The 14,276-nt window shown below is 52.6% G+C and overlaps 1 protein-coding gene across 5 annotated transcripts in view; it reads right to left on the bottom strand.

Annotated features, from left to right (window-relative positions):
• Ksr1 (kinase suppressor of ras 1) overlaps positions 1–14,276 on the bottom strand; it is a 149,711-nt gene that overhangs the window by 16,221 nt on the left and 119,214 nt on the right. For 3 of the 5 annotated variants that reach the window (XM_046424004.2, XM_046424002.2, XM_058572514.1), the window contains 7 exons: positions 13,861–14,029; positions 11,526–11,567; positions 9,299–9,353; positions 8,521–8,569; positions 7,359–7,738; positions 5,469–5,565; positions 2,381–2,514 (listed from right to left, as the gene is read on the bottom strand). In XM_046424004.2, the coding sequence (XP_046279960.2) occupies positions 2,381–2,514; positions 5,469–5,565; positions 7,359–7,738; positions 8,521–8,569; positions 9,299–9,353; positions 11,526–11,567; positions 13,861–14,029 (926 nt within the window). The remainder of the gene's footprint in view (positions 1–2,380; positions 2,515–5,468; positions 5,566–7,358; positions 7,739–8,520; positions 8,570–9,298; positions 9,354–11,525; positions 11,568–13,860; positions 14,030–14,276) is intronic. The other 2 variants (XM_046424003.2, XM_058572515.1) reach the window with 1 other exon arrangement.

The raw sequence follows: 14,276 nt of genomic DNA, 5'->3' as shown, positions 1-14,276 counted from the left end.
GGATATTCTAACAGGACAATGGAAAGGTCCTGACCCAGTAATTGTCTGGAGTCGAGGGTCTGTTTGTGTGTTTCCACAGGGAGAACAGCAGCCGATTTGGATTCCAGAGAGATTAACCAAGGTCCTGACCCAGTGATTGTCTGGAGTCGGGGGTCTGTTTATGTGTTTCCACAGGGAGAACAGCAGCCGATTTGGATTCCAGAATGATTAACTAAAGCGATTTCTACAGACCAAAAAGAAGATGATTTGGCTCAAATCCATAACAACTGATATCCAAAACTCCAGTTTGGCTATTCTTACATCTGCAACAGAACCAGGATGCTTTTTTCAATATCTATTTTATTATTGCCCTTTGCCATATCATGAAGTTCTATTTTGTTTTTTGAGCTCATACAGACCTAGGTTAATGTTTTGCTGATCAGTTCTATTTTTTGACTATAGAGTTTTTAAACATTGCAATGGAGATTTCACCTGTAAAAAGTTATAAGGCCTTTACTATAATGTTATGTGTTGTATGTATTATATTATGTGTGCACACTTGTGTTTTGTGTTATATGTTTGAATGTACGTATGTCCATATATCATATATGATGAGCGCTCATGATAAAATGGATCCAAATATTTTTTTTTCACGTGATTTTTATGGTTTAATTTAAATTGGGTAAACAACTGTTGAGGATTGTTTTAATATGTAAACAAAAAAGAAGGTTAACAGATCTGTTTGTTTACTTTCACCTTTCCTTTTCATTATATTTAATAATTCTCTTAAAGATAATGTAAATTGTTAAGAAAATTGTTTTCTTTTAGTGCCTTCTGTAATGTTACATAATTTTTTCTTTAGCCATTATTGCCAGAATTCCTATCTTCATCCCAGTGCCGGTGAAGACAATGTAAATTGTTAAGAAAATTGTTTTCTTTTAGTGCCTTCTGGAATGTTACATAATTTTTTCTTTAGCCATTATTGCCAGAATTCCTATCTTCATCCCAGTGCTGGTGAAGTCAAAGATAAAACCAATCTACAGCTTCTACAATAGCCATCACTGAACTGCTTGCAGAACTTGCCTGGACACATTGTGAGCTCACCTGTATGCATTGTGAACTATCTGTTGGTACAGCGAATTGTGGTAGTGCTGGAGTATTTTTGCTGATGGTGTCACCGGTGGTACAATTTTTCAAAGGAGCCCTCAATTGGCTTAATGTCATGGCATTTTGCATCCTCCTCTACTAGTGATGGTCTAAAATTTGGGGGCCAACAGAGGTGAGGCAAAGAACCTCACCCCCCCACAGGTGCAAAGGCCTATCCACAAGTATGGCTGTATGCTGGACCGGTAGTCAGTGACGGGTATGATCCAATTGCAGTGGTACCAACCTAAGACAGGAGGCTGACGCCTAGAGGTCAGTTCATCCGATGACGGGTAAGGACCATATGTTGAATTGGACTGCCTAACAGGCACGGTCCCTAAGCCACATGCTTGTTGTTTAAACAGAGAGGGGGAGATGTTGAGAGCCACAGCCAAAGGGGCCCCAGCAAACTTCCAGCTGCCAGCAAACTTCCAGCTGCTTGCTGATGATTGGCTCACAGCGGCCCCAGCAACATCTAGCTGATTGGCTCCTCGGCCCCAGCAACATCTAGCTGATTGGCTCCTCTGCGGTGATGCTCATTGGACTGTTTCCCTGCCCTTTCAGACCACGGAGCTGCTCATTGGGGGACTTTTTTGGCTCCGCCCACGTGACCCAGCCAATCAGCCTCAAGAGCAGGAGGATTGTGGGAGGTGGAGAGAAGCTTGTGGGGGAGAGAGAGGCTTGGGGAAAGCCGGTGGTGGCAGTTGAGGCTCTGAGGGTTTTTCCTGAGAGACTATTTTGTTTGTCATGTGTGGTTCTAAAAATAAAGTTAGTTTCTTTTGACAAGTGGCTCCTGATTGTGCCCAGCCAGACTGCGGCAGGGACCTGCATGTGAAGGTGCCCAGTCTTTTTGCTGGGAGGGTGGGACAGTCTGTCCGGGGCCTCAGGCCTGCCTGCGGGGCCCTGCAGCCCAGCTGCCGCTCTCTCTGGTGTGGGGAGACAGCCTTTCTCCCTACCCTGCCCCCTTCAAGACCAGAGGAAATAAAACCAGAAGCTCTTCCTCATCATGGGGATGGGACCCTGGTCCCTCACCCAGTTCTGTGAGCAGTAGGCGACACATGAGTCAGGGGACCTAGACTCCCTGTGAATCAAGCACCAGGAGGGACCTAAATATCACCAGATGGAATTCTGGACCAGAACCACAGGGCAGGACCACACCAGCCTGGGCTTTTCTGTGGGGAGGGCCAAGTGCATGAACCCTAAATACACCCAGCACGCCAGCTACTCCGTCCCACCCACACACCCAAGGCCAGCTCACCGTTCTTCTCGGACCACTCCTGAGATCCCAAACAGCCCAAAGTCTGTGATGACCACTTTGCCATTGTCGTAAAAGACATTCTTGGATTTGAGATCCTTGTGCACGATGCCCTTGGCATGAAGATACCCCATGCCCTGGAAGACAGCAAGCCTCACATTAGACAAAGTGACGATGACTGAGCTCCAACTTGGGCCAGGCCCTGGGCAGGATGCTTCAGAGGGGAAGTTACTTGCCCCTAACCACACAGCAGTTAAGTAGCAGAGCTCAGATCTGACTCTAAGCCAGCGCATACTCTTTCTACACCATTGGGCTACCAAATAGCCACCTCACACTTGGATAAGATGTGGATAGGGTGATTGGTGGGGAGTCAGGAAGGTTGACTATATAAAGATCAACAATGCTGGCTGGGGTGTAATTCAGTTGTACAAAATGCACGAGGCCCTGGTCTGATCCCTAGAACTGCTAGCTAAATAAATAAAATAAAATACATAAAAATAACACCGTCTGGGTTAGGCCATAAAGGGCCCAGATGAGCTGCAGTCTCCATCAGGATTTACACAGCTCATCTCTGCTCTCAGGTGGGGCAAGGGCTCAGAAAGGGAGACAGAGAGACCTATCTAGAGGGGTCCCCAAATTTGGGTATTCCCAATATCCATGCTGTGGCCAAAGAAGCCCTGGATGAAAACTGAAATCCAGGTTTCACGGTCCATCTCTGCTCAGATTCTCCCTCCCTAGCTGTGTGGCCTTGGACGCACTGCTAACTTTGCTGAGCCTCGGTCTCCTCATCTGTCAAGTGCAAAGTGGGAAATTGCTAATCAGTGCTCTTTGGACTAGACACTGATGGGCCAGATGCATGGAACACAGGTGACTGACACGGCGTGATCTCATCCAAGGTCAAAGCTCTTTTCAACCCCCAAGCCCAGGCCTCCTGCAAAGCCCAATACCCTGGGGACCAGGGAGAGACACCAAGGCTGAAATAGACCCCCTCCAGCTCAGAAAGAAGACACTGCTATGGTTCAGATCTGAAATGTCCCCAAAGGCTCATGAGCTGGAAGCACAGTCCTCAGCAGCAAGGTTCAGCAGTGGCTTTGAGGCAGTGACTCTGACCCTCCCTCCCTCCCTCCCCCGGTTTCCTGGTTCAGGTCAGGCCCAGAGCAAGGGAGTCTGGGGACTATGGACTGAGACCTTGGAAACCATGAGCCCCGAACAAACTTCTCCTCTTCCCAACTGCTCCTATCAGGTATTTTGGTCAAAGTGATGAAACTCCCCCTGACCTCCCATAGTCGAGGGAGCTTTATGCCTTACGCAGACGCGTCCCAGGCCATAAAGGGGTCTGAGGGTGAAGGAACGGTGACGTCTAGGGACAAACAAGCCACATCTAGGAAAGAGGATCAACCAACCATGAGGCAGAACCAGAAGCAACTCAGCCCCAGCCAGAGAGCAGTCCTGGTGGGTCTGGTGGGTCTGGAGGGCGCTGGAGAATTTAAACAAGGCGACTCCCCTCTGGAAGGGCCTGGGGTGTGTGTGCAGCTGCTGGGGCTCCACCCCTAGGCCTGCTGAGAAAAGTCACAGGGAGCTCCAGGAAAGAACAGCTTGCTTCATTCCCCAAACCCTGATCTGAATGCAACATCTGCCCATTTCCCAAACCAAACCAAGGCCCACGCCTTGCCCAGGAGCCACACAGAGGCCCAGACAGGGACCAGCTGTGGACCTCAGGTCAAGCAGCTCACCCTCTCTCTGAGGCTTATTTACAAAACAGGTGTCACAGACTGAGAAAGGCCAGTTTACAAAGATAAGATGAAAAGCGTCAGGCCTGGAGTTCCGAGTCTCCTTTCCCAGAATTTCATGTTTCTGTAGCCACTCCTGACCTCAAACCCTCTCCTAACCAACAGTTAGGCCCCTTTTATTTAGCTTGACCCCCCCAGAGCATTGGAGATGACTGTATGAAGGAAGTTTGTGGCCGGAAGGCCCAAAGGGGAAGAAGATGGTTTCACAGCAGGAAAGAAATCAAATAAGCCAGCAGAGGCAGCTTCTGAAACCTTTTAGTAATTTTCCTCCTGGTCCCTGGAATCTCCAAGTTTCATTGATCATGACTCAGGACTCATGACCCAGCTCTCTGAGGACCGGAGAGGGCTTGGGGGAGTGGGGAGGGAGGAGGACTTGGAGGAAGCAAGAGGAAACCTCCCCCAGCTCCCGCTGGCGTGTGCTTAGCCACGGGGACACGTCACATGGCAAACTTGGTTCGTCCACAAATGTCACCGTGATTTTTGATCCCACGTGCACAAAATGGACTGAAGGTCAGAACAGGGGAGGAGAGAGAGGGGGGCAGGCAGGAGAACAGGGAGGAGAGAAAGACAAAACGGAAACTTGATGGCGCTGGTAGAAGAAAGCTTTTCAGCACAAACCGGGGAGGAGAGAGAGGAAGTCCCACCCATCAGTATTCTAATTTTTATTTGGGCTTCTTTGTTGCTAAAGAAAGCAACCAATGAGCTTTTCGTTCACTTTTAAGGAATTACTGTTGAAATGATGAAAGGAAGCCCTGGGAGCCTGCCCTCGAAGAACTTAGATGTGGAAACTTTAAGGCAGAAAGTGTGGGTTCCTTTGTGCCCCAGAAGTTAAATACCAGCCCCCTTATCCCAGTCCCCTCATTCAGTCACCAATCCAAATAGACCCTCAACAAATGCCCTGCCTTGTGCCAAATTCTCTCTGCACAGAGGACTGCATTTTATCCTTGCACAGATCCAATGAGGGAAGGTATATTAATATCGCTATTTTACAAGGCTCAGAGAGGCGCAACAACCTGCCCAAGGTCACACAGCTGGTGAGAACAGGAGCCAAATTGTCTTCAGAACATAACTGAGAACCTCTCCAATTAATTTAATTCTATCAATGTTGACCAAGTGAACAGCTCTGACTCTGAGAAGGAAGAGGGTGGGTCCCACCTTGGGAGCTCCAGCTAGCAGGCGAGGTAGAGCACCCCAAACCACCCCAGCACAAGCAGGTATAGCAGGACGGTGTGGGGGGGGGCGACGGGACTGCTTTGGGACCAGCCAGAAATCCGCCCTCCAGCAGCTATACACCCCTTTACCTTGATGATCTCCTGAGCAATCTGCCTCGTCTTGTTGATGTCCAGAGACGTCTTGGGGTCCCTCACAAATGAATGCAACGTCCGCCCCTTGCAGAAGCTGTCGAGGGTGGTGGGGTCGGTCAGAGGTCTGGGGCTGGTACTGCCTGACCCTACCCCTGTGGAGCCAAGGTGGGACGGGGCCCACCTGCCTCCTCAGGACTCTCCACCCCTCAACATCAATGACCTTCACCAAGCCCGACACCAATCCTGCTGGGCAGGCCTTCAGAAGCACGCTCACTTGCACACTCAGAGGCCTGCCACCCTGCACGAGGAAACAGTTCACCAAACTCCCAGGGGGTCAGGGCAGCCAGCCCATCCTCAGCAGGAAGGATGGACCACAAGCAGGAAAACTCAAAAGGGGAGAACCGGGCCTTTGAGGGACACAAGAGGCCACACAAAGGCTTTGAGGGTCACGGTAAAGATGCTCATTATTGTTCTTATTATTTTTAGATTCCAGAGCCTTTTTTTTTTTTTAAATAAAGAATGTGCAACTAGGGAGAAGGCAGCGGGACAGTTGTCAGGGGCATCAGAGTGATATCCAGCAAAGCAGCTGTGTCCTGGGTCTCCTAAGACTCAGGGTGAGAAGGCTCCACAGAGAACGGGCAGCTCCTTCCCCTGTTCCACTGACTCCGATCTCTCGTGGAATTAGAGGAGGAGGGAAGGATGGATGAATGAATGGATGGACGGACAGTGGCAGGTGCCCCTGGGGACTGTCACCTGGTGTGACCACAGCCAGGCTCCCTAGGCATCAGGTTGTCCCGCAGGCCCCTCGTGAGGGCTCCCTGCTCAGGAGGCCTGGGGAGTGGGTACTCGGATCTCTGAGAGAAGCCAAATGGAAATTAATTTTTATTTTGTTCATTACATTGTTGTTTTTCCAAGCACAGGGTCCGGGTATGGGGAGTGTCAATAGAATGTTACTGAGGGATCTCTTGGCCTGATAGAAATAAAGCGATGCTTAGATTCTTCTGGAAACGTCTATGTATATTTCCGAATTTTTCTAATGACCTCATATTGCTTTTCCCGATTTTAAGGTAAACAACAATTTCTTAGATGCTGTGGGCAAAGCTGGTCCAGGGTTACAGCCCTGCTGCTCCAGGGAGGGGACACTGCTGTGGGTGCAGGGTACCAGTGGGCACTTCGTGCTGTAGAAATGGGCATTACATGTCAAAGTGGCAGGGGCTGGGGTGTGGCTCAAGGGTCAAGTGCCTGCCTAGCATGCATGAGGCCCTGGGTTCCATCCCCAGCACCGTAAATGCATAGAGAAAGAAAAGTGGACCTCAGAACTATAACCAAGTTTAAAAAGCAAGTATGAACCAGTGTGATCTTTCCTGTGTATTTTTATAAAGGAAAAACTCCATGAGCACGTGCCTACTCCTTTGTTTTAATGGAAGGTATGCTGGTGTTTATCCATCTTTGGGGAGAAGTGCCCAGTTGTGGGGGGAGGCAGTAGACTGGATTATACTTTGTACCTTTTATGGAACACTGGAATTTTCTCTATCCTTAGAGAGAGATCAGCTTATTTATTTATTAGGTACCGGGGACTGATCTCAAGGGCACTTGACCACTGAGCCATATCCCCAGCCCTATTTGGGGTTTTATTTAGAGACAGGGTCTCCCTGAGTTGCTTAGGGCCTTGCTAAGTTGCTGAGGCTGGCTTTGAACTTGTGCTCCTCCTGTCTCAGCCTCCTGAGCTGCTGGGATCACAGGCGTGTGCCTGCCCAGCGTAGCTCACTTATTTTTGTAATGACATTGGGGCTATGTGAGTGGGAATTTATTTCCATTGTTTTTTTTTTTCTTTTTTATGCCTCTATGAAAACCTCCCTGCCTCCTCGGGGTTCCCGGGCAGCTCACCTGGTGATGATGGCCAGGTGGGGGGGGTTCATGCAGGCCCCCATAAAGAGCACCACGTTCTCGTGCCGAGTCTGTCGGTAATTCATGACCTCCTTCTTGAAGAGCTTCAGGTGGTCCTGGTTGTGGCCGTCCATCTCCAGCAGGCGAATGGCCACCTCGCCGTGCCAGCGGCCACGGTGCACCCGGCCCCAGCGGCCCTGTCCGATGGGCTCGCCCAGCTCCACCTGCTCGAAGGGGATGTCCCACTCCTGCAGGTACACGCTGGTCTGGCTGGCCTTTCGAGAGATGGGGCCCCGCCAGGGCCGACGGGAGCTGGGCAAGTCGTCCACCTCGTCCTCGTCATCTTCTGCCTCTGACTTTCCAGCCTCTGGCTCCTCAGCCTGAAAAGGAAGTGGGAAAACATGGAGAGGGGACCAGGTCCAGGTCCTCTCTCCTCGGTCCTTGGGCCCCCATCAGGTGAGGGAGGAGAAGCACAGGGTCAGGAGGGCTGGGATCTAGTTGCCACTCTGCTCTGCTCTGCTGAGGACAGCGATAGGTCATTTATCATCGCTGGGCCTCAGAGTCCTTCATCCACTAAATGTGACTGCTGACCCAAGTGACCGCCAGATCCTTCATCCTGCTTACGCTCTAACATTCACCCGTGAGCAGCATCTAATTTGTTTTGGAAGGGCCTGGACATCCCTGGCGTGGAAGATGTAACCCAGCCACCCTTCTGATATTCTCTTGTTTAAGCACAGAGCTCCTGACTCTCCCTGGGCAGCAGGAACAGACCCTACGCTGCTCTGCACGGCAGGGATCCAGGCTCAGTTTACACTTCAGTTCAGTGGACAAGACAGTGGTTCTTGAACCTGCCCACAATCAGAATCACCTGGCAAGCACTGACACCTGAAGACGTCTGACCTGATCCCAGACAGACTGAGTTTAGGGCTCTGGACAGGAAGTGGGGACCTTGAGATCCCAGAGCTTATTCCAGTTAGCCTCCAGAACAGAAGAGCAAGAGGAAGGCTGTTTGGGGCATCCTTCATCATTCTTCCCTGCTCTGCACATCTGCAGGCATCTGGGAAGCCCGTGCCAGGACGAGGCACCCGCTCTCTCCCCAGAGCCTTCCATGATCCGAGAGGGGAAAGCAAAGTCGGTCGGTGGGTCTGTTACCCTGGCTTACCTCCACCTCAGGAACCTCCAACACATCTGCTTTGGGTGGGTCGTCGAGCCTAAGAGTAAGACAGGCCTGATTAAGGAGGTTCTGAGCTGAGCAGGGACTCCCCGGTTGGGCTTGAGACAAAAGGCCACCAGGCAGGCCTGGACCTTCACTGCGACCCAGCCATCTGTGGGTGGATGCTGTGGTGACAGGCAGAGGCCGGGGACCAGGTGCACCCTTCTCGGCCTCAGCCTTCTCTCCAGCCTGTCTTGAGTGTGCAGGAAGGTGACAGAGGCTGGAGGGTGGACATAACCATCAAGATCCCTTCGGATCTGTCACTGCCATTCAGAGTACACACAGGAAGGACTTAGAATCCAACAGCCTGACCTTGGAGAAATGGCTGTCACTTCCTCCCCGTGTGACCTTATGGAACTTAGTGGCCCTGAGCTGGCTGTGGGTTCAGATGACATCGACTGCGATGCCAGCTTCGCTGGACTAGGGCAGAGGAGGCGACGGGAATAGGCACCCAGCACAGCCCAATTGGGAGAAAGGACGCCCCGATGGAGCCAGTTCCAATAGGTCTCTGACGCTGAGTGCCCTCTGTCCACCCTCCTGGGTCACATGCAGCCCCACCCCATGCTAACTGTGCTGACAGAGGGCAAATAAAACACAGGTGAGTGAGCCCGCATTCTCTATCTGGCCGGCTCGGGTGAGCGGTGCTGTCCAGGATGGGAGGGTTGGAGGTTTCGGGGTGGGGGTTGGGGATTGGGGTGTAACCTCACAAAAGAGAAGGGGCGCCTACCGGGCACTGTCTGCCGAGTCAGGGAGCGGGGCTGGTGGCGGGAAGGCTGAAATGTCTGGAGGAAACAAAACAAACACAGGTGTGAGACCCCTGCTCCATGTCTCCAGAGACACCGGCCTGAAGCCAGGGAAGCGGATGTCCCCTGAGTGGCTGCCTCTGTCCGCCAGGCCACTTCTCCCAGGACCAACTTGGGTTTGTCTCTCAAATCTGATACAGATTCAGGCTCTCAGCACTTGGTTTTGTCCACAGAGCTCCATCCCAGGAAGGGACCTGGGGTAGAAAACGAGGGCGATGCCTCTGTGAGCCCCAGTCCCCGAAGTCAAACCCACCCTGCAAGCAAGTGGAAAAGCTAACGGGGCCATCGAGGGCTGGGGCGGGTGGCCAGAGGGACCTCCTGGTTGAGGTAGAGCCAGTCTCCAGGTCAGCCTGTGGGCTCCATAGTGACACCGGGTGTCCAAAGCAGCTTTGGGAATTTCTAGAGTGAAGGCCCCACCCCCTCGCCTTCAGGAGTTGGGTCACCAGTGACACAGCTCTCAGGCCAGAAGAAAGTCACCGCTACATGTCAGGAGGCCCAAGCTGGGCAATGGAGGCTGACCTCGGGCCTGGGGCGTTTCCAGAACAGATGGGCCCTGACATGGGAACAAAGAGCTACACAGAGTCTATGATCCCTGGAAAGGGCAGTGGCACAAGCGATCAGCAGCCCTTTCCTGCCTTGGACAAAGACCCTCCCTGCTCAGCCATGAGACCTCCCCTGCCCTGCGCTTCTTCCAAAACTACCTCTCAAGGTCAAAGGAACCATGCGTGAGCATCTCTAGGTCCTCACAGACTTAGAGAAGTTGAGGGAGCTGTAGACTTTCTTAACAGGGCAACGCACCCATACACCCCAACTGTGCAGTTAGGGCCCTGGACCTCGGGAGACTCTGATAGCACCTCCCTAGACATCACCACTTCATGTCTCCAGACCCCAGGAGCGGCCTGGTGTTTCTACCACCCACCCAATCCTGCTTGGATGTTCCCACAGAAGATTAGCACATGCCTAGGGAGGGGGGACTGGGAGATTTGGGGAGAAACAGCCCAGGTTGGAGGGCAAACATCTCTGAAGGCTCATACTTTTTCTTAAAAGTTAAGAATGTTGTGCATTCTGCCCCAAAACATGTTCATTTTTTGCTTTCATAAGCATTTCCTTCCCCTGCCCTTGACACATCTCTAGGGCAAAATGGATGCTTCTAGAAGAACAATGTTTTCCCAATTTGGGGGCACTCCTCTGTATATGTCCTAGAGTTAGCAATCAGGCGGGCTCTGGGGAGGCATGGAGGGGGACAACAAAATCAGACATGAAACCGTAAAAGGCAGCTCAGCTGTTCACAGGGAGCCTACGGACGCTGACCCCGGGTCCTGACCGCTGCTGGCCTGCAAATACCCAAGCAGAGCCACGTGGATAAGGACTCACAAGCTCTCCAAGCCAACCCACTAATGGAGCTGAGATGGGGAACAAAAAAATCCCAGAATAACCAAAACACTGTGACTTCAAGTCAGTCTTGTTTAACTCAGAGAATAAACAACTAGCTACAGACAGAAGGTGCTTGCCGTCTTCAGCTGGAGAAGAAAGCGCTGGTATTATAAAACACTTAGGGGCAGGCATATGGTCAGATGCAAAGGCTGGCACAAAGGTTTCCAGGGTGTGCAAAACAATTTTTGTGAAGGAGAATCAATGGATTGTCTATTTGATTCTGTCCTTTAAACTCTGCACAATGAGGCAGTCCCTAGGGTGGCCAGCAGGTGGCACTGTGGGACAAGGCTCAGAAAGGTGAGGCCTGCTGACCGAACAAAGGCCGCAGACCTCAACCAATGGCTTCCCTTCTGTAAAACTAAGTAGTGTTTCCCTCTCATTGGGTAGGGAAGGACATGGGGACAGGTGCTCATGCAGCATTAGCAACAAAGCCCTCTCCCCTCGTTCTGCAAACCCGAGTTCTAGCCTTGCTTCTGCTACCTCCTGGCGGTGTGACCTTTAATGAATGGCCTGAAGTCTATCTGCAGGAGGCTGGAGTGGATGGACTCCAGGGTCCCTCTCAGCAAGGCACTGTCCAGCCAAAGGGCCCACCTCTTGGACACCTGCCCCCCTTGCTCAGCCATGATGGACTCAAGCACCCAGAGAGAGGGCACCCGTGTGGGCTGGATAGGGGGGTCTCAGAAGGGGTCAGTTAGTGGAAACATGCAAAGGACTCACCTGGGAAGATAAACTGCTGTCTATGATGAATGAAGTAGGCAGCTTTAAACAGAAGAGGAGGTGAGTCACACACACAGAATAGCAAACGCAGCAAGGGAGGAGGGGGACACGTGGGCTTGGGAGACAGGAACTGGTTATTGGACTGGGACGGCCCTGCCCAGCTTACTCCACCCCAGGTGGGCCTGGCAAGGACAGGCTGAGCCATGCAGGAGGGAGGCAAAGAGGAAAGAAATGGGTGCCGCAGGAGCCCCAGGGTACAGGGGCTCCCACTGGAGGACTGGGATTCCAGGGCCTGGCTCAGTGTCACCTTGATACACAGCCCAGTCCAGCAATCTGCTCTGGGAAAAAGCCAGGACTCCCCTCTCCTGCTCTGGAGAATGCACAGGAGCCCAGGAAGGAAGACAATGAGCAAAAGTGGTGGTTCTGAGAAAGTTTTAACAGTGTCTCGTGTGGGAGAACGGCCTCCTACCCCTCAGTCCACTTTGACCCCTGGAGTGCTTCAACCTCATCCCCTACTTCCTCCCATAGACATGTCTCTTAAGGGATGCACTGGGGTTCTGGAATCTGACATGGAATTATTCCTCTTGTTTGATTTGTTTTGTATTTTGGAGACAGAGTCTCCCTATGTGGCCCAGGCTGGCCTTGAACTCCTGGGCTCAAGTGACTCTCCCATCTCAGCCTCCTGAGTTGCTAGAATGATGGGTGTGTGCCATTGCCCCGCAACTTAAAGCAACCTCATTCCACCACGGGGCTCTGGGACCTTGGGAGTCGATTAACCTCTCTAGCTGCCTCACTAGAAAATGAGGGTCACCTTCCCAGGGTCACCCTTGAAGGCCAACGACACTGTTCCTACGCAGCCTAGGGCAGGTGGACAGCAGGAGTCCCAGTTCTTTCCCCAGGTTAACTATTGTCCCACCCCAGCCCCAGAGAGGTTGGCCCCAATGGTCCAATAAGAGCTCAGGAAGAGTAAGGCCCCACACAGGGGACAATGAGGGCCCAGCCCCTTATGGGACATCAGTGAAAGTGGACAGGGTTTGGCTGATATCACAAAAAAGGATTTTTTCCTGTACCTATTGTTTTTCAAATAGGCCCTTCCTTTTAGGAAAAGCCAAACTAGGTGGTTTTGAAAAGGGATGATTTCAGTGAATAACGACAGAGTAGAACAGGGGAGGAGGTAAATCAAATGGGCCATCGCTGCATTGCAGGAAAGGGGGGCGCTGGGACAAGGCATCCGTGTCCGGAGACACCCAGCCACGGGCATATTAAGGCCAAGAAATAAGCCGATGAGAAAGAGCCCTACAAAATCAGTCTCACCACCCATGAACGAGGTCCCCAGGACCCTGGTGAGATGGACCAGTGAAGTCACCTGGCTTGCTGCTGGCTGGGTGCAGCCCCAGGGGCATCTCCTGGCACAGAGAAAGCTGAACTTCTGTCCCCCTGGGCCTGGGGCTGGTGGGATCATGATGGGGGCCTGGCTGGACCCCTCAGTGCAAGAGGGCGGAGGGTCTGCCGTTGGGCCTGGAGCAAACAGGAGTGTCACAGTCTCTCCCCTGCCTTCCTCTGGGACTGCAAATGAAACCGAGGCTGAGACAAGGGCACAAGGAGCTGCCAGAGGAGCCCAGGCAGCAGCTGAGTCCCAACAGTGGTGAACAGGCTTGGCTCTGCCACTGGGAGAGGCAGGACACCCAGGCTGGGCTTCTGGCAGGATAGAGATTCTGGCTGCTCCATGCAGACCCAGGGCATCCCGGGCTGTGCGGAGCACTACAGATCAGCCCTGGCTCAGGCCTACTCCCCCAGCGCCCCTGTGGGGACTCAGTGTCCTCATCTGTACCAGGGGTACCACCTAATTCTAACTTGACATGGTTTCCTTGTTTTATGGGAAGGAAGTAGAGGTCTCTTTTGGGTAGTTGGTCCTAACTGTGGAGTGTGCAGGTGACAGGTCCAAAAGCCCTGTCCTAGGCTTTTTGGCTCAATATGCTGCCTGCTATGCCAACTGGGGGCCGAGAAGACCGCCCTGAGTGAATGATAATGCCCAGCAGAAGCCACCACAGCACAGGAGGACAGCGTGGGGATCAGGCCAAGAACACTCAGCCTGCTATGTGTTGGGGGACATGGGCTTGGCCCTGCCTCTTACAGGCTGTAAAACTCAAGGCAACCACTTGTCTCTGAACCTCTGTGTCCCCATCTATAAAATGGGTGCAGCAACCTCATCAACCCCAGAGCTCCTGCCTTTGAGGTCAGCATCACACAGACAGTGGTGGCCTTCGACCTTGAACCTGCCAGGGGTCTTCTGATTGCACCCCTGAGAACCCAGAGAAACCCAGAGGTGCGGTACCTGGGAAGTTGAACCTGCTGTCCCGCTGGCCAGGCGAGGGGTTGGGGGGTGTGGTGGCGCTGGAGGGGTTCGTTGGTGTCGGGAAGGGCGCTGGCGAGGAGGGCGTGGAGGACGTGGCGGAGGAGGGGTTGCTGCTGGAGTCCAGGGGGTTCATGGCGGGAGGGTGCTCCTGCAGGACCAGAGCGGGGGAATGGGGGGCTGAACTGCCCCACCAGGCTGCCCCCCACATGCCAGAAGCCCCCACTTTCCCACTGCAAAGGAGGCCAGCCAGGGGCCCTTAGGGTCCCACCCTCCGGCACTAAAATTTTCCAGGTCTAATATTTGGGGACGGCCACACATAGAGACCCTGCTCTCAAAGGCTCCTGTTCATCTTTCTTTTTTTTTTGGCGGGGCGGGGGGTACTGGGGATTGGACTC

The sequence above is a fragment of the Marmota monax genome, unplaced genomic scaffold (assembly GCF_021218885.2).
Source record: "Marmota monax isolate L192 unplaced genomic scaffold, Marmota_monax_Labrador192_F-V1.1 WCK01_AAM20220418_F8-fsc00296, whole genome shotgun sequence".
NCBI classification, from domain to species: domain Eukaryota; kingdom Metazoa; phylum Chordata; class Mammalia; order Rodentia; family Sciuridae; genus Marmota; species Marmota monax.
Note: the sequence above shows the minus strand (reverse complement) of the source record. Positions and strands in the feature narration are given on the sequence as shown.